Source organism: Pithys albifrons, chromosome 10, assembly GCF_047495875.1.
Source record: "Pithys albifrons albifrons isolate INPA30051 chromosome 10, PitAlb_v1, whole genome shotgun sequence".
NCBI classification, from domain to species: domain Eukaryota; kingdom Metazoa; phylum Chordata; class Aves; order Passeriformes; family Thamnophilidae; genus Pithys; species Pithys albifrons.
In genome coordinates this window covers 4,855,014-4,874,302 of record NC_092467.1, presented here as the reverse complement: position 1 = coordinate 4,874,302, position 19,289 = coordinate 4,855,014, and the positions used below count along the sequence as shown (strand labels likewise).

General features: G+C 49.7%; 2 protein-coding genes across 8 annotated transcripts in view; one reads left to right on the top strand and one right to left on the bottom strand.

The window, feature by feature from the left end:
- Nucleotides 1–6,791, bottom strand: part of NMNAT2 (nicotinamide nucleotide adenylyltransferase 2) — a 37,090-nt gene extending 30,299 nt beyond the window's left edge. Inside the window, exons 1-3 of one of the 4 annotated variants that reach the window (XM_071565916.1) lie at nucleotides 6,585–6,791; nucleotides 5,499–5,783; nucleotides 3,023–3,154 (exon numbers count right to left, since the gene is read on the bottom strand). The gene's annotated coding sequence lies outside the window, so the exon portion shown is untranslated. Of the gene's footprint in view, nucleotides 1–3,022; nucleotides 3,155–4,071; nucleotides 4,257–5,498; nucleotides 5,784–6,584 lie in introns of those variants that run through there. The other 3 variants (XM_071565917.1, XM_071565918.1, XM_071565919.1) reach the window with 3 other exon arrangements.
- The window catches only part of SMG7 (SMG7 nonsense mediated mRNA decay factor), a 49,478-nt gene continuing 34,680 nt past the window's right edge, over nucleotides 4,492–19,289 (top strand). For 2 of the 4 annotated variants that reach the window (XM_071565910.1, XM_071565909.1), the window contains exon 1: nucleotides 4,492–4,792. In XM_071565910.1, coding sequence (XP_071422011.1) covers nucleotides 4,764–4,792 — 29 coding nt within the window. In that variant the 5' untranslated portion in view covers nucleotides 4,492–4,763. The remainder of the gene's footprint in view (nucleotides 4,793–19,289) is intronic. The other 2 variants (XM_071565911.1, XM_071565912.1) reach the window with 1 other exon arrangement.

Here is a 19,289-nt window from a genome sequence, read left to right as displayed (position 1 = left end):
TGTAACAAAAGTTTGGAGTAGAATTCCATAAGACACAGAGCAGAGTAATCAGCAGCAATAACATTAAGCCCTCAAAAATGTTGTGTAGGGGAAACTGGGGACAAAACTGAAGGTGCAAAGCCATGGAAGAACTCTCCAAGAGGTAGGAAGAGAAACTTATGGGCACATTCTCCTAATGGACAGATTTATTCTAACAGTGCAGAAACTCAGAAGGGAGCAAAAGACACCACAATTCAGAGGAAAAGGCCCCCCAAAACAAGGAAAAGGTTATAAAGGCCCTGGCATCCTTTGCTTCTCTATCTGGAAGATGTGCAAGAGTGAGAAAAAGCAAAGGGAGGATTTGTGGCTGGACATGTTGCCATGATGGGCCACAGTTTTCCTCATAGATCTGTCCCAAGTTATGGCTCTGCTTGCGTAAATAACACTGGCAACAACAGCCAACATTCTCCTGAAAATACCCAAGGCTACCTGTTCCCTGCTGCCCGAGACTCAGAAGTCACTTCTGCCCCATGAGAACCTCTCAGGTCTTTTGGAATGGCTCTGGAAGTGGATTGGATTCAGACAAGACCAAACAAGGCAGTTGCTGAGTGTGCTCTGCTGCTCCTCCTTTCTGTCTGACGCAGCATCAGCGTGAGGCCTCCAGGGAGGACTTTGTGGCTTCCTGAGTGAGACCTGTGCTCATCAGGAAAGGGAATACAGGCATTGGGATTGTTCAGGAAAAGAAAAGCTTTGGAGTGACCCAATTGTGGCCTTCCAGTGCCTGAAGGAAAGGTACTACCAGAAAAATAGAAAGGGGCTTTGGACAAGGGCCTGGAGTGACAAGAAGAGGGAAAAGGGCTTCACACTGAGAGAGGGCAGGGCTAGATGGGATATTGGGAAGAAATCCTTCCCTGGGAGGCTGGCAAGGCCCTGGCACAGGTGCCCAGAGCAGCTGTGGCTGCCCCATCCCTGGGAGTGTCCAAAGCTGGATGGGGCTTGGAGCACCCTGGGCTGGTGGGAGGTGTCCCTGCCCATGGCAGGGGTGGAACAAGACGAATTTTAAGGTCCCTTCCCACCCAAACCACTCTGTGATTCTGTGATGGTTCTGTGATTTTTCAGCCACAGAGAACCTGCAGAAAGCCGGAACATGCCACTTCCTCCTTCTGCCTTCAAATTTCCCCAGCCCTGTCCACAGCAAACACAGAGGCCACAGGGAGGCAGCCTTGGAAACTCCTCTTTGCACAGATCCAGCCTGTTGAGCTCACAATTGCAGAAAAGAGCCCAGTGACTTTCTCTAAGGTCCACCACTATGCTAAAGTGGACTGAAAAATAAAGAATCCCTTTTTATTTTAAGCAATAACAGTGCAGGTGAACATCTATTTTATTTATTTTATTTCAAACTCATTCCTGCCAGAGTGCTCTTTGCAGTTTGGTGGCTGCTTTGTGGTCAGGTTGTACATTATCTTTCTGTCTGGGAGGAATCCTCTGGAGGTGATCCTCTCCAGGGGAAAAAAGGTGGAAAAGCAACAATTTGTTTGGCCAAGGCCAAAAGGAGGGAGGATGAGGCCTTGGGACAATCCCTGGGAAAAGAGTGAGGGAGAAAACTGATGGGAAAATTCCAAGGAGGCTCTGTGGGAGGCAGGGAAGCATTCCTGACAAGGTTTGGCTTTTAAGCTAGGCTGTTCCTCTGGCTGCTGTGGGACACTGTGGAGAATGGCCTGGCTGCAGACAGGGGTGGAGAAGGGGAAGTGGCACTGGCTGAAGGTGCTTCTGCTTTCATAACTTTGGTTATTCCAGTTTTATGTAAGGAAGGAATGGATGGAAAACCATGGTAAGAACAGAGATGAGCTTGAGGTGTATGTGCAGTTTTGTGCTGCTTGGGGGGTCTCCTCAGAGATCACTGAATCATCATGGAATCCTGGAATGGTTTGGGTTGGAAAGGGCTTTAAAGCTCAGCTTGTTTCACTCTTCTGCCAGGGGCACCTTCCCCTATTCCAGGTTGCTCCAAGCAGCATCCAGCCTGGCCTTGGACACTTCCAGGGATGGGACAGCCACAGTTTCTCTGCCCAACCTGTGCCAGGGAAGGATTCTCCTTAATATCCACTCTAGCCCTGCCCTCTGGGAGTGAGAAGCCATTCCCCTTTATCCTGTAACTCCAATCCCTTGTAAATAGTCTCTGTCCACCTTTCTTGTCGGCCTCTTCAGGCTCTGGGAGGTCACAGTTCAGTGTGGGATGCCCTAGCCTGGCTCAGGAGCAGAAGGATGATGGTCCCATGGACAACCTGAAGGGCCTGAGGAGAGTCCTGCATGACGTGCCCTGAGAGAAAGGAAGTTCTGGCCAGCTGGGGGTTGCTCTCTTCTCCCAGGCACTCAGCAATAGGACAAGGGGGCACGATGGGCTCAAGCTCTGCCAGGGGAAATTGAAGTTGGAGAGCAGAAAAAACTTCTTTGCAGAGAGAGTGCTCAGGCATTGGAATGGGCTGCCCAGAGAGGAGGTGGATTCCCCATCCCTGGAGGTTTTTCAACTGAGCTTGGCCGTGGCACTGAGTGCCATGATCTGGTAAAGGGACTGGAGTTGGACCAAGGGTTGGACTTGATGGTCTTAGAGGTCTTTTCCAACCCAATCCATTCTATGATTCTATGTAGCTTCTGAGAGCTGCATTTGTGCATTGAGCCAGAAGATACAAACTCAGCCTGTTTTAGCCCAGGGCAGGTTCCAGGCAGGCAGGAGCAGCCCCAGTTTGCCCAGTTCTGAACCAGTTTGCCCCTGCTCTGCAGCTGAGAGCCTGGAGGGATGGAGCTGAGCCCTGGGCCCTGCCCGAGGCGCTGCACAGGATCCCTCTGGAGCTTTGGCCGTGGCTCCCTGCCCAGCCCTGACTGCTCTGAAACCAGGAAATCCACCCTGCAGCCTCCAGAGGCCTCTGTTTGAACACGTGGGGCCCTGAAAAGCGTTTCCTTGAACAGGTTCTCGTTTCAATCTGAAAAAATGCAGGGGATTTATTTATGAAACATGATCTTTCATTTTGTCCTCAGGGTCACTTACAGACTGAAATGACACAACTTGCATCAGCCAGACTCCTCAGTGCTCCTCTGATCCCAGATTGTCCTCTGCCTCACTTCTTCAGGCTGCCCCACGTGGGTGAATGGACACTGAATTCACCAGGACTTTTCCTGCCTGAAAAAGAGGAGTTGGAGCACAAAACAAGTCACCAACTCGGCAGCAGAGGCAGCACCACAGGATGCAAATAGTGGGAAAATTGAAAATATTGAGCAGGGATAGAATGCTGTGTTCAGGTGCTGTGCTCAGTACCTGAAAGAGCAACAAGACAGATGGAGAGCAACTATTTATGATGGCCTGGAGTGACAGGACAAGGGGGAATGGCTGCACAGAGCCAGAGAGCAGGTCCTTGTATTTATTCCTTACTGACATAATTTTGCCCACACTCTTTCCAGTGTTAATTTCAGCTTGTATATTATGGAGAATAAAAGTCAGTGTGTGATAAGGGCCCTACAAAAGGCGAGTTTCCTTTCTTTCCTTTTTCCCTGTTGACAGCAGGACTTGATGACCTTTAAAGGTGTCTTCTAACATGGATTATTCTATGAGTCTCTGTGGGAAGTCCAGGCCTATGAGCTGTTCCTGCTAAAACCTTTTGGCTCAGAAGACTGTGAGGCCATTGCTGCCCTTGTCCTGAGGGGCTGAGCCAGCAGCGTGTCCTGGGGCCAGGCAGGCCACCAGAACCTGGGGGGCATCAGGAAAGCACTGCCAGGTCAGGGAGGGGATCCTGCCCCTCTGCCCGGCCCTGGGAGGGGATCCTGCCCCTCTGCCCAGCCCTGGGAGGGGATCCTGCCCCTCTGTTCAGTCCTGGGAGGGGGTCCTGCCCCTCTGCCCGGCCCTGGGAGGGGATCCTGACCCTCTGCTCGGCCCTGTCAGGGGGTCCTGCCCCTCTGCTTGGCCCTGGGAGGGGATCCTGACCCTCTGCTCGGCCCTGGCAGGGGGTCCTGCCCCTCTGCCCGGCCCTGCTCACATCTGGAGTGCTGCACCCAGCTTTGGGCTCCTCAGGACAGGAGGGAGTGGAGATATTCCCGACCCACCTGGCCACAGTGCTGTGCCGCGTGCTCTGGGCTGGCCCTGCTGGAGCAGGAGGTGGGATCAGATGCCGCACTGTGGGCCCTTCCAGGCCGCCCCACTCTGTGGTTCTGTGGCTGGGGCGCCCTGGGCAGCGGACTCTCGGCAAGGCGCCCCTGCGCGGGCCGTGCGGGGGGTGTGACGGCGCGGGGTGTCGCGACAGCGCGGGGTGTTGCAGCGCGGGCCCCGGGCAGGCCAGGCCGCGGGATGCGCCGCGGTTGCCATGGCGACGCCCCGCCGCCCCCTCGGTTGCCATGGCAGCGGGCGGGGGACGAGTTTGCCCGTGGCGCCGCCGGAAGTGCCGGCGGGGGCGGGGTCCGGCCCGGAAGCGCGGCCGGCGCGGCGGGAGGGCCGGGGCGCCTCAGCGGGGCGGGAGAGCGGCGGGGCCGGGGCTGGGGCCGGGCCGGGGCGGCGGGATCGGGGCGGCAGGGCCGGGGCCCTCAGCCTGCACCGCTGAGGGGCCGCAGCGGCGGGGCCGGCGGCGCACGGGCGGTCGTGCCGGGCCGGAGCGCAGCGCGGGGACACCCCGCCCCTTCCTGCCCGCGGGCCCTGCACGGGAAGATGGCGGCGGCGGGAGGCGGCGGCGGCGGCGGCGCGGGGGCGGCGGGCCGGCCCGGGCTGTGAGAGCCGCGGCGGGACGGGCGGCGAGCGGCGGAGGATGAGCCTGCTGTGCGCGCAGTACCTCCGGTGAGTGTGCCCGGGGCGAGGCCGCGGCGGGGCCGCCCCGGGGCGGGCGGACGGGGAGCCCTCGGGCCCCGCAGGCGGCGCGGGGCTCGGGGCCGGGAGCGGGACGGGCCCGGGGCGGGGTGGGTGACGCGGCCGCCGCTTTCCCCGGCCCAAGGGGCCGGCGGGCGGGCTCGCCTGCCGCATGGCCCGCGGCTGCCCAGCAAGGTCACGCCGGTGCTCGGAGCGGCGGCGAGGGCAGGGCAGCCCCTCGGCCTCCCTGCCGGGATTCCCCAGCCCTCCCCACCGACCGGCCCGCGGGACTCGGCGCTGCGGGGACACCGCCAGGTCTGACCCCGGCGGCAGAGCGGGACCGGCGCTCCCAGCCCCGGGAGGAGCTCCGGGAGCAGCGGGAGTCGCGTCTCGGCCCTCGCCATCGGCCCGGAGCCTTCGGGCACGGCTGGCACAGCCGGTGGGTGCCCGGGACCGTCAGCTGAGGGTCTGGGAGAGCAGTGAGCCTGGCAGGGCTGTGCTTTGGAACAGAACCGTTCCCGAGTTCCCGCAGAGACGGCACTGGGCGCCTCACGTTGGTATGAGCAGCACTTTGATAGGCTTTAGGAGGAACTTGGCTTTGGGGGAACTCGTACCCAAATGCTCTGTCTCTAGTGGTGTTGGAAAGCAGCGTCATGAGCTACAAATGGCTTTTCAGCAGCTGCAAAATACCAAATACCTGAATTGTTCGTGATGTGTCACCCCGGACCCTGCTGGAACACCTCATGGAAAAGGAGTAGGGATGCCAAAAGGGTGTGCACATTCCTTCTGAGGAGTTCAGGGCTTGGGAAGAATTGAGAAGGAGTGAATTCAAGCAGGTTTTTACATTTTGAAAGCACTTTCTGTCCAGAGTTCCGAAACACTTCAGATGTCTGTCCTTGCTGGTTCTCCAAACCCTTCCCTTCCTCCTTGTCTTGTCTTGTATCTCTGCCTCCTGCTAGTCCAGATCCTGCCTCAGGTTTATCTTTTCAAAAAAGAAAAAAAAAAGTAATATATTTCTTAAATAGCAGGTTTATGACCTTTTTTCTTTTCTGGGTAAATACACCTATGCTGTCTTAGAAACTTCTTCATTCTCTTTCCTTACTTTGTGGAAAAAACTCTTAAATGGCTTATTATTAGTGATCCTCTGCCAGTAAAGACTTGCTTCTATTCTGTAGTATGTGTTAGTAATATTGTAACATCTGCCTCCCCCAGACTGTTTGGCTGCTTTGAGTCCTGGTGAGGCTGCACAGCTGAACTCACACATGGCCCTGCCCCGTCACCTTCACAGAATCATAGAATGGATTGGGCTGGAAAAGACCTCCGAGATCATCAAGTCCAGCCCTTGGTCCAACTCCAGGCCCTTTACCAGATCATGGCACTCAGGGCCACGGCCAATCTCAAGTGAAAAACCTCCAGGGATGGGGAATCCACCTCCTCTCTGGGCAGCCCATTCCAATCCCTGAGCACTCTCTCTGCAAAGAAGTTATTTCTGATCTCCAATTTCCCCTGGCAGAGCTTGAGCCCATCGTGCCCCCTTGTCCTATTGCTGAGTGCCTGGGAGAAGAGACCAACCCCCACCTGGCCAGAACTTCCCTTCAGGCAGTTCCAGACAGTGCTGAGGTCACCTCTGAGCCTCCTCTTCTCCAGGCTGAACACCCCCAGCTCCCTCAGCCTCTCCCCACAGCACTTGTGCTCCAGTCCCTTCTCCAGCCTCGTTGCTCTTCTCTGCACCACCAGTCCCTTCCTTTGTGTTCTGCTGCACCAAGCTGAAGATCCTCCCTACCTGCAAACATGTGGGAATAATCCCCTGGTTCTCCTTGTTTTGTTCTTCCGACGCTTCAGCTCCTCATGGGCCTTTCTTGCTTTTTCCTTTGTGTTCTGCCAAGTCAACAGGACTGAAGTGTGGCCACTGATGTGGCCTATAAAGGCCGTTTAGGTTTGTTGCTCTGTGGAAGGAAAACATGAAAAAGGTTTCCTTATAAGCTGTGAAATGGCTTTTACAGCCACAGAGTGTGGATTTAAATAGTTTGATTTGCATAGGGCAGAAATGGAGCTGCAGCCCAAGCTCATAAAGGGAACTGAGAGCAGAGTCTCAGAGCCAGTTCTGTTAGTCCTTTGCATCCTCCTTGTCAGTCTGACATGACAGGCTGAATCTGAGTGTAATGAGGAGGGATTAAACAGACAAGAGTATAAGGACAGGACAGGGCAGCCCAAGAAAACATTGTGCCAAATAAAGATTTGGAACAATTGGCCTCAGCTGTCTTTGTTGTCTTAAAACTGAGGAGGGACAGAAAAGTTTTTGTGAGAAATCTTTCTCTGTGTATTTGAAGTTTAGGCAGAAGAGAGCTGGAATTCTTAAGGTGAACATGTAATGGTTGAATAACTAGTGAAATAATGACTCTGCAAGAATTGAGCTGCTGAGAAAAATGAGTGGGGAAGAAGGGACTTTTAGCTGGATGGCCTTAACTCCTCTACTGTCTTGCTTTCTGTATAACTTTGTGGGAATCACCTGTTTTAAAATGCTGTCCTTAAAGGATTTTGTCCCTTCAATCTCAGTTCTTCAATGTAGTACTGAGAAACACCTGAGAACTCCCACAAGTCTTCCAGGAAGAACAAAGTTCAGGCTTCATGTCCTGAGTCCTTGCAGAGTTGCAGGGGAGTCTGTTTTTAAGTCATCTTCCTGTGTTGTAACCAAGTGTTGGGGATTTTTGCTTTCCCAGTTTTATTATCCTTGTCAAGGTCACCTGTCAAGACTACTGGAGTTTATTCTCCCCCATCCAGTTTCCTGGGCACTTCTCTCATTGTTTGAGTCACTTCTCAAAGATTTGCATTGCAGCTGGTCAGGTGAGTTGGCCTTTCAGAAGGTTCTTTAAAGAGATTTTAGGAAAAGGAGGCACAGTTCAAGTATTGTTGTTCAGGTGAACGTTCATCACATATGGCTAAAAACTTGTATCCGTGTCTTTTGTGCTGCTCTGGGAATCTGCAGCTACTCCCTGTAAATCAAACTAATCTTCTGGGGCACTTGTGTGGCAGTAAATGTGTCAAGTATCCTGCTAGAAAACAAGTCACTTTTAGGCAATATATCACTGATAGGATTTCTGACACAGAAACTTCCAGTACTGAACTTCAGTCCACGTTGGTTCCCTTCAGGGAAATGATCCTCATTGCCAATTTTATATGTTAATGTTCAGAGTGTGGTGAACTGGGATTCAGAAGTTTAGCAGATCTGACTGTCTCAGTTGCATTTCACAAAGATGTGAGCTCAGTTACCAGTTAAATGTGGCATTACCTGGTAAATTGCGGCTTTCAGCACTCTGCAAACAGAATAAAATGTGCTTGAATTACAGGGCTTGAGCACCGCTTGGAAATTCTAGCGCTGACAAACCAGTAGGTGGTTTCCTGTAGCCTTATGGTGAGGCTATAACCAACTTCATTAAAGGTTTGACTGCTTTAATAATTCAAATTATGGCTCTCTGTTCAAAGACTCGTCAGTAGCTCCATTAACTTTGCATCTGCCGTGTCACTTCATGGTTGCTGCTTTGCTGTTGCTGCCCTGTGAGGCACCTCCTGCAGAGTTTCCTCACTGTCAGTGGTGGAGGCAGAGCAGAGGTGATTTGGTGTTGCAGGCTGTGTGTGAGAGCTTGTTCTTGTAGTGATTCCTGCTCAGGATGTGGAGGTCATACTTGTCTGTGCTGGAAAGGCACAAACCTTTTTGAAACGCAGAATGAGGCTCAGGAAGACTGAGTCAGTTACTTAATTATCTTGAGAGTATAGGAAGGAAAAAGTTAGCAAATGTAGCCTCCTACCAGAACCTGGTGTGCCTGCAGTGTGTTTGCTGGAGTTCACAGGGTCAGAAGGTGACTTGGGCTGCCCTCAGGTCCCTGTCCAACCTCCTGCTCAAAGGGCAGCTCTGGGGACAGACCAGGCTTGGTCCACTTGGGTCTTGAAAGCCTCCAGGGGTGGAGGCAGCTCAGCCTTTTGGGGCAGCCTGTGCTGCTCTGGCTGTCCCTGTGGGGGAATAGATGTTCTGTACATGCAGTTTGAACCTCTCATATTTTAATGCTCGTAATTATGCCCATTGTCTCTGTTCTTCCTGCCACATGGAAGAGAAGAGAAGAGGAGGCTCAGAGGTGACCTCAGCACTGACTGGAACTCCCTGAAGGGAAGTTCTGGCCAGGTGGGGGTTGGTCTCTTCTCCCAGGCACTCAGCAATAGGACAAGGGGGCACGATGGGCTCAAGGTCTGCCAGGGGAAATTGAAGTTGGAGAGCAGAAAAAACTTCTTTGCAGAGAGAGTGCTCAGGCATTGGAATGGGCTGCCCAGAGAGGGGGTGGATTCCCCATCCCTGGAGGTTTTTCAGCTGAGCTTGGCCATGGCACTGAGTGCCATGATCTGGTAAAGGGACTGGAGTTGGCCCAAGGGTTGGACTTGATGATCTCGGGGGTCTTTTCCAGCCTAATTGATTCTGTGATTCTATGGAGAGCCTGGATTTGTCCTCTACATCCCCTCCCTGTGGCAGCTGTGGGTGCCCTGGAGCCTTCCCTGCCCCAGCTGACCAGGCCTGGCTCCCACGGCCTCTCTTCCAGTCCCAAATCCGAGTGCTCCATCCCAGCTGCCCCGAGGCCTCTGCTGGCCTTGCTGCAGTTGATCCACAGCTTTCTTGATTTGTCTTGATATCTGAACAAGACCAGTCAGTCTTGGAAAGTGTTCCCTCCAGCTTTTCTTTGTTCTGAAATGATTAATGCTACTTTCGTACAGTCTTTACTCTTGAATTTTAAACAAGGGAGACGTAGTGGGGAAATCACACATGCCCCTTCCAGGAGGCACCTCATAGCAGAGTGTTTTCTTTGAGGGAATGTAAAGGGAAAGTCTCCCTCCTGATTTTGTCTCGTTTTTTTTCTCTATACAAGTTGTTTTTAGCACTTGTTAACTAGAATTTCTGCCAGTACTCAGTATAAGCAACATTTCTTAGTCTTTGAGAGTGAGGGTAATGACCTAAAAAGGCAAATAAGATTGATGATGGCTACTGCTTACTACTGATCAACAAGCTTTTTGTGGAGACCTGTGAAGTAAAAAGAATTAAAATAGTGTTAAGCAATTCCCTTCTGAGCTTTCTGCTGAAGGAAATACGTCTTACTGAGAGCCCCAAGACACACACCACACTCCTGAGGTCTCTGGGCAGCTTTTTACTTGCTCCCTTCTTCTGTCATGTGGATTTGAATTATTAAGCATCCTGCTGCCACCGTGGACAACTTATGCTGAAGTCTGGGTGTGCTATCAGAGCTCTGATACTTATTCAGACCTAAGGAAACAAGACTTGTACAAATGTGCTGCTTACCAATTTTTTCTCCCCCCCCCGCGTCCTCTCCCCCCCCCCCCCCCACGTCCTCTCCCCCCCACCCCCGCCCCGTCCTCTCCCCCCCACCCCCGCCCCGTCCTCTCCCCCCCCCCCCCCCCCCGCGTCCTCTTCCCCGTCCCCCCCGCGTCCTCTCCCCCCCCCCCCCCGAGTTCGTTGTTGCCTTTATAACTTTATAAAAGTTACCTGGTTAGGTGATCACATTTGGGTGATCCAAGTGGATGTGCCTGTGGGGAGCAGCAGAGCCCAGCTGGGGTAACTCAGCCCTTCAGAGCTCACTTAGCTGTGGGGTGGGGTTTGAGTCTTCTCTGTATGGAGTTCACAGCAAGGACTGGAGTGTCTGTGCAGGTGCTGGGCACGTTGTGCTGCTGGAGGGACTGGCAGGATGGTGGCTCTGAGTGTGTGCTGGAGGGGACAGGGCTGCACTAACCAGAGAACTTAGCCCTGCTTGCACTTGGCAAAAGCTTGGCCATACAGACAAAAAGTGTTTCAAAATTGAACAGCTCCTGGCAGAAGTTTCTCGGTCTCCCTTTTGCCCTCAGCCCTGATTCGATGGCGTAAGTTTATGGCCAGGTATAAAGTGAGCTGGGCTGAGTTAAAACTGCTTTCGTTTTGTTTTGTTTTGTTTTTTACCCACGGAGCTTAGTCTGGGTTGGTTTCCTGATGCCATTCATCAGGTTACCACAGATGTGCTGACAGCAAGGGTGAGGTTGAGCAACAGGAACGGGGCAGTGATGGCGAGGGCAGGGTGGGGATGCTGCCTGGAGTGATAGTGCTCGTTATCACTGACGTGCTCAGTCACCCATAACACTAATAAATAGTGCCCCGTTTCCTAGAATATGCCTGTAGCTATAAATAGGATTATATATATAATAATATAATGTAGCTGGTCTCACTATCACAAACCATACCCCTCTTTTCAGTCTGGGCTGAGAGTCTCCCCTTTGCTGCAGAACACAGTTTATTGTGGATGCTGTTACTGTGTGCTCTGCTAAGAGGTTACTTGCACAGCAGTGTTCCAGTGACCTAGAAGTGCAGGTTAGTGTAAGTAAAGTTACAGCTGTATTTATTTAGCTATTTAGTTATTTATTTTGAATGGCGGGGGTGATTCCTGTAGCAATTAATTCTTGTTCTAACCTGCGTCTTCCTACGTAGTTTGATCTTTATTGGAAAGGAGAAAGTCAGTAAAGCCAGGTGATGTTTATCTGAAGTTCTGTGAGGGACTGAAGCTGCACCAAAGCATTTTGAGAAGGCTGCCCCCATCCCTGAATAGAGGGGGTTGGAGGGCGTTTTTCTGAGGCTTTTCATTTCAGTGCAAGGTAAGAAGATATATTTGCTTGGTGAATTTCCTTGGCAGTTTGATTTATGTACTCACTATAAAGTATAGTGTGATATTCAGGCTCCTTGTAAAATCTGTGTCTTTTCTCCTAAGAAGTCATAACAAGCAACCCCAGCCTGCTCCAGTGAGATAATTTTGCCTTTAAGGGAGCTGATCTGACATTGAATTGTGGCACAGACTTTCCCAACTTAAAGCTCTGTTTGAATCAATGTGTGTGGAGCCTGAAGCTGCTCTGCTTTTCAGTTTGCCTCAGTGGCTGTTGGGTGCATTTTGAGATGTCTTGGTGCTTCCCACTGGAGAGGAAAAGGCTGGGTTGGTGGGAGAGGACAGTGATTTGATGGACAGATTCCTTGGCATCTCCCCTGCCCTGCTCAGCCAGCAGGAATGAGTGTGGAAGAGAAGTAATTGCAGCTCAAGTGTGTGGGGACTGGCGAGGGAGGAGAGGATGGTTTGGTGTGGGGTCTGAGTTTGTTGGATGAGGAGCTGCTGGGGGTTGTAGAGTTTTAAGGTCCTTTGTCACTGCTACTGGATCCAGAGCAGCAGGAGGAACAGACTGGTGGAAAAGCATTTAAGAAATGCAGCCATAATTTGTAAGGAGCATATGTGGAAGGACATTTGTTAGTGCTTTCCTTACTTTGAGCCTTGACCTCTCCTCACTGGGAAACTGCCCACCTGCTGCCAGCCAGGAGGGGAATAAACCCACAGATCTTTTTCCTTGAAATCATTAGCAGAATTACATGCATTTATCCTGGACTTTTTAGTGTCTTACGAGGATTGTCATGGATTTCAGTGGTGTTTGGTAGAACACACGGGTTTTCCTGTGCTCGGGGAGGGGTGTGGCATCTTAACTCCTTCTTGCTACAGTGAATCACAGAATGGATTGGGTTGGAAAAGACCTCTGAGATCATCAAGTCCAACCCTTAGTCCAACTCCAGTCCCTTTACCAGATCATGGCACTCAGTGCCACGGCCAAGCTCAGCTGAAAAACCTCCAGGGATGGGGAATCCACCCCCTCTCTGGGCAGCCCATTCCAATGCCTGAGCACTCTCTCTGCAAAGAATTTGTTTCTGATCTCCAACTTTGGTATTACAAGGGTATAATTTTGGTGGGTTTTAAAACTTTTTTTGTTTTTTGTTGGTTTGTTTGGGTTTTTTCGTTTAGAAGGTAATTCTGTTGCATCTCCCTGCTCCATCTAAACCCTTGTGGGAATTGCCTTGATAAGTGAGGTAGTTTAGATGCAAACCTCTTACATCCCTCTTAGCACCACAGTCATGAGAACTAATAACCCTTGTGAGTGCTTCCCAAATCTCCCATATTGTGGGTAGTGAGGGAGGAGAGCTTTATGGATTTGGTCCCTTTTTTAAGGGAGAGGGCTGTTCATGGCTGAGTGGGTTGGAAGGGAGTCTTGAAGTTTTTGTGCCCTTTTTGTGTACCTTTAAGATTGCTTTAGTTTTGAAAAATGAGCTTGTCCAGTGGATGGGGTAAAGATTAGGGAGATACACACATGGGTTATGTATTCCCTTTGAAATGTTTTGCCTTTCTCTTATTTTCAGGTCAGCTGCAAAGCTGACATGGTGTCAGCCAGTGCAGTGAATGTGTTACTGTGTGGATGCTGGTAACCAAAGTATTCCATAAAAATACTATTTATTGACTGTTTGCTATTGGAAACTTAATGTTTGAAGGTATCCCTTAGCATATGAAAAGATATCCCTGTCTTGAAGCACCTCACACATTAAATACCCAGATTTTTATTTAATGAGTGTCCTTATAGTTATTAAATCGTTGTTACTGTTATTAAATCTAAATTTTTCTATACTGAAAACACTGTCAGGGATACCCTGCACTGTCAGCTCCTGGAAGGTAATCAAGGTAAAGGTAACAGGAGTTTTTGTGCTTTTCATTCTTGGGCAACATCCATTTAGAGGTTATTTTTCTCCCTGTTGACTTCACTAAAATTCCAGGTAACTGGTGGTCAAATGAAGGGTTAAAGAACAGCATAATTGGTATTTTAGAAATATCTGTGCACCCCAGACTGTGGAAAATGCAGCTGAGCTTTCCTGAGCTAGTCCTAACACTGCATTTATTACCAGCTGTTCTTGTACAGGTTGTTGGGTGCTTAGTTTGCTGTCCTGGCTTACAGTTCTGTGGGACAGACACAGGAATGTTGGTGATCCTGAGGGGCTGGATCCCATTCCTGCAGCGTTTGGCTCCCGTTTGCAGCGCCGCTCCCAGCAGGGCTCTGAAGGGAGAGCTGAGACTGGGGTGGAGGCCTGGAATGCTCCAAGCCTGAGCAGGGAGCTGACCTGTATCCCCTTTGTGTACATTACACTGGAGATGGAGCTCATCTAAACTGCCCTCAGGGGGCTTTTACCTTTTGGGTGCATCATTTAAAAATCCTGAGACAAAAGAACTGACTTACATGAGGCTGAAGGAAAAAATGAGTTAGAATGAAGCTGACTGTGAGGGTTCTTTACCCTTATCCAGGGAGGAGGATTGTCAGTTCTGATCAAACTTGGATGGAGTTGCTCTTGGTGATTGCATTTGGAGGATGATTATTATGACTTGCTTCTAATAGAGCCTGGACTAGGAGAAGGGAGAAGATGGGATTAAGAAAAATCCTCTCTGTGTCCCCATTTCTCAACATCCTTCTCAGCTAAGGTGAGAACACAAAAGGAACTGAGTGGGATTCCCTGTGGAGAGGGTTTGTGTTCAGGTGGTGGTTGCCTGGCTTTAGCATCTGCTTGCAGAAGTGCTGCTTTTTTTTTACTGATGGTGAAATAATTGTTTCTGTGGCTTTGATCTTCAGCTATAATCTGATTAGGCTGCAGGTCAGAGAAATTAGCTGTACCCTGCCTGTAACAGGAATAAGCTTTAAACTGGTTAGCATGTAAAACTGACAGTAAGGAGGTTCTGTTGGAGCTGGTTTTCATTGCCATGTCTGTGAGTGGGGAGGAGTGGAGTGTCCTGTCTGTGTAAAAGGCATGGGGAGCATTTCAGTCTGTAACCCACAGCCTGAGGATCTGTTGCTGCTGCAGTGAGAACTGGCCTCACCCACACTGCCTGCCCCCAGAGCAAGGGATTCCAGCACCTCATCAAAACTGTGGGCACTAAAATTAGGTGGCAACCAACCCTTGCAAGCTTGGAACATCAAGAGCTGGTTCTGTAAAGGTAAAGCTGTTAAAAAACCTTGTTAAACAGTGAGATGAGCTCAGTTGGTTAAAACTTGGCTGTAATAATGCCAAGGTCATGGGTTCAATCCCCTGTGTGGGCCATTGACTTAAGAGTTGGACTCCATGATCCTTGTGGGTCCCTTCCAACTCAGAATAGTCTGGGATTCTGTGAAATCAAATCATATCTGATGCATAAGTAAGTAGAGTCTGTACACAAATAAGTAAAATCTATACTGGACACCCTATACCATGGCAAAATCCTGATTTCATCCAGTTACCCTTTCAGGAAAAGGTGTGTCAGGCTGTTCACTGGAGCTGCTGTCTGAAGTCTTGTATTCAGGTGATGTTGAATTAGTAGGGGAAGGAAATATCAGAGATGAAGTTTATTCACAAGTTTCCTGCTACTGTCACTTAGACATAACCATCTAGGTTTGTTCACAATCCTAAGACTGATATAAAAGTATTTACCTACACAATCCTAACATTGCTATAAAAATATATACCTTTGCTGGGTCCCAGTTAGATTCACAGTTGCTGTCTACAAAACAGTTCAGAGTTCTTTCTCATTCAGAACCCCAATCTTTAGCAAAGTGTACCCACTATAAAGGATTAGTGCCCAGTGAGTGTAAAAACTGCAAATAAAGCTTTATATTTTAGCAACTGTTAGTGGGAACTCTTAGGAATTGAAAGAAAAATGCTTATTTCCCATAAAACTGTCAACCACTTGTGTCAGATAGCGGGTTTTCCTCAGTGCTGAACTCAAGATGTGAGTGTGTGTTGGGTACAGTGTTTGGGGCCTCCTGAGCAACCAATTTCCCCTAAATGTGCTAGAATGGTGTGTAGGAAAATGTGTGGAATATTTCAGTACCTGTGCTGCTGGTGTTTCCTGCTGCTTTCCCCTGCCCTGAATCACCATGGGGGTCCTTAAATACAGACAAATAAACAAAAACTCACTGGGGTTTTAAGCCATTATAAGGTTTTTATTAAATTAACTGTTATCTTGAGGAAAACCTGCCACAGTAGTTAATCACAGACTATCCCAGACTATTCTGAGCTGGAGGGACCCACAAGGATCATCGAGTCCAACTCTTCAGTCAATGGCCCACACAGGGGATTGAACCCATGACCTTGGCATTATTACAGCCAAGTTCTAACCAACTGAGTAGTTACTGGGTGTTGTTTTGGAGTTCCCTCTGGATGTGAGCCTTACCAAATACTGAAATAGACTATTAAGTGCACTTGACTTCTGGTATGCTAGGATGGAAAATGTACCTTCCCTACCCAAAATGAAAAAATTCCTACAACATTTATTCTATATATTTTCTGTATCTTAGTTTTCCTTCTTCTGAAGGGCAGAACATTCTGGCAGGACCCTCAATGAGCCCTGGGATCACCCCCCTCCTGCTAAGGCTGCAGGTGCTTTTTACTGTGGTACAGTTTCTGCACACACCTCCTGGGAAGAGAAGGGCAGGGATATAAATTCCTGCTTGGAGTGGAACTCCTGGTGTTTAGTTTGTGGACTCACAGAACAAGTGGTTGGATTCTGACTGACTGCTTTTCTAAGCCCAGCTGCCTGGGTTCTTTGCCCATTTTAGTCCTGTCAATCCTCAATTCCTTATCAGGGGAGTCACTGAGGTTTGCAGAGGGAAGTGATGCAGCTGCTGGTTCTTGGGGCTGCCAGGGGAAAACCGGGTGGGGTTCCCCTGCGGGCACGGGGGAAAGCAGAGAGTTTGTTCAGAGCTGGTTTTATGAGCTCTGGGGTTTTCCACGGTTTTTGTAGAACTTGTGCTGTAGTAAATCATGCCTGGCTTGTGCTCCCTGTGAGAATGAGGGAGGTGTGGGGTAAGTGAGCCTTTGCTTTGTCCTGCTGGGCTTTCAGAAACAGGGCCTGTTAGCCCAGTAGCACAAAACTGCACCTTTGAGAACTTGGGCTTAATATGAATTGCTTATCTGTGCTTGATTATGAAGCTTGTCAGCAACCCCCTGTGTCTGTAGAATGGGTATTGCCCGTTTTTCATAGAATCACAGAATCACAGAATGGATTGGGTTGGAAAAGACCTCCCAGACCATCAAGTCCAACCCTTGGTCAGCTCCAGTCCCTTTACCAGATCATGGCACTCAGTGCCACGGCGAATCTCAGTTGAAAAACCTCCAGGGATGGGGAATCCACCCCCTCTCTGGGCAGCCCATTCCAATGCCTGAGCACTCTCTCTGCAAAGAAGTTTTTTCTGCTCTCCAACTTCAATTTCCCCTGGCAGAGCTTGAGTCCATCGTGCCCCCTTGTCCTATTGCTGAGTGCCTGGGAGATGATGAAGTGTGTAAGAGCTGTACCACCCCTCCTGCAGGCAGCGTTTTTTGACCCAGAATGAGCCATTCTAATGCAAATTCAGTATGAGGCGGTGCAAGAAAATACATGGACCAAAAAAAAGCTTTTAACAGTGGTTGACAATAGAAGGAGCCACTGTCAGAAACTCTGATCAGTTGTTATCAGTGAACTCCAGTCTGTGCTCACCAGGAGTCTCAGCAGCAGCAAAGGCTCTTTGGTGAGTCTGTGGGAGGGACAGGTGACAAACACACCTTTTCTCTCCCTGTGCTCCTGGTGCAGGACAAGAGTGGTACCCAGGCTGCCCCCTTTTATCATGGCTCAGGATGTGGCTGTTTTACATAAATGTTGGCTTTAGGCAGACATGAGAAACAGCATGCTAATGTTAGACCCACTTTACTAATTCCTGTGGCCTCTAGGAAGTATTGAGGTAATATCCATGCATTTTATTAAAAATTACAGTGATAATCCTCCAGTGTAGCTTGTTACAAGCTTAGAAAAGGCTGTTTGCATTATGGCTGCTGAAGAGATTGGTGCTAAAGGCTCTTGTTCTGTAAGCCTGCGAGTGTTCCTCTCCAAAAAAGGAGTTATTAGAATAAGTCTTTTTGGTAGAAGTTCAGGTCCAGCATATTATTAGGGCTGTGCATTCACAGAGCCTCTGTCAGCAGTTGGTCTGATGAATGGGTTGAGGCTCTCGTCATCTGAATTTTCCAGGCAACAGTGAGGCAAAACTGTATTAAAAAAAGCCTTTATAGTAGTGCTGTTTGTATTTCTGCCTCTAAAGATCAGCACTTAAAGAAGGGGAAGGTAGTTCTGCACAAGTAATTTTCAGAGGAGCAGTTCTTGGCTTCTGAAGGGCAGAGCCCTTTTACCTGGAGGTGAATTCTGGGCTCGTGTTTGCTGGAGCAGGACCATGTGTCCTGTTTGGGCTGAGCCTCAGTAGGATCCTTGGCTTTGGCAACACACATCGTGCTCCCAGCTCAAAGCAGACGTTTGCACAACTGGCAGATGGATGTTTAAAGTGTGGCCAGGCTGTGTGAACTTGGCTGGCTGCTCAAAAGAGAGATTCCAGCACCTGAGCAAGTCAGCTGTTCCTTCTGAGCAGTGGCTGCCAAGGCCCAAGTGTCGCAGGACTGGCCCAGCTCTGTGCCTGACTGGGCTTGCAGGGCAGTGTCCCCGAGCACCCAGGGGTGGCTGCTGTCCTTCCTCAGCTCTTCCGGGCTCTGGGGGGGCCAGTCTGCTCCTCTGGGCTGCAGAGATGGGGAGGCATCACTTGGGCAGCTTCTGTGACCTCCATGTGGATGAGGAAGAAATGTTTCTTGGGCTTTCAGCTTCCTTGTGACACAACAGCTAAACTTTTGCTTGCTTGTCTCAGTAATAATCAGTTCTCTCTTCTTGCAGTGCTCCCTGCTGTTAGGAGTTAAAAAATATTAGTACCTTATTGAAATAAATAAACTAAGAGAAGTTGTCTTAAAAATACTAAACTTGTGGAGCTGGTGGGGAAGGTACAGATTTACTTCTGGCACCACTTAACATATTCTTGACTTAATTAAAGCTCTGGGAACATCCCACTGCTTCTTGGATGGTGTGCTGGGGCTGTGGGGAGTTGCTATAGATATTTCTCTTGCATGTAGTAAACAGAATTTTGTGAGAGGACTTTTTCCTGGTGATGTATATCCTACTCTGATAGCTTTTTAATCCTCATGTGGATCTCAAAACCTTCCCTGTAATTCATGGCCAGAACAACCTGAAAAACTGTTTTTACAATCACCACATTGCATTGGAAAGAGAAAGTGTTTCTCTTTCTGGTTTCTGAAGCGTCTTTAGGGATTAGGTGGTGCTTTCTCCTGGCTCCCTGTTCTTTCCCAAGCTGGCACCTGACTTTGATGTTGCTCACAGTGCTGCTTTCATCTCATTTTTTTGCTGAGGCAGGTGAGGTGGTAGGAGGATTCCACATCTGGTGTGGAAAGATGGGACTCTGCAAATCTGTGTCACCGTTTGAGTGCAGCAAAAGCACAGGGACCTGTTTCAGCCAAGCCAACCAACCTGGTGTCCTCTCTGCCAGCCCTGGGTTAATTCTGTGTGTCTCAGACAGACCAGCAGTGCTGCTCCTTGAAGTTTCATGTATTGCTGACACAGTGATTAATTGTAGCATCTCCATTTGCCTGTTTTATCCAGACATTGGCCATTCCTAAATATTTATTGAGGTTTGTATCCCAGTATTCTTTTACTTGACAAACCATTTGTCAGCCTCCACCAGTGGCGGGGATTTGCAGAGGACGTTCAGTGCAGCAGTTCTA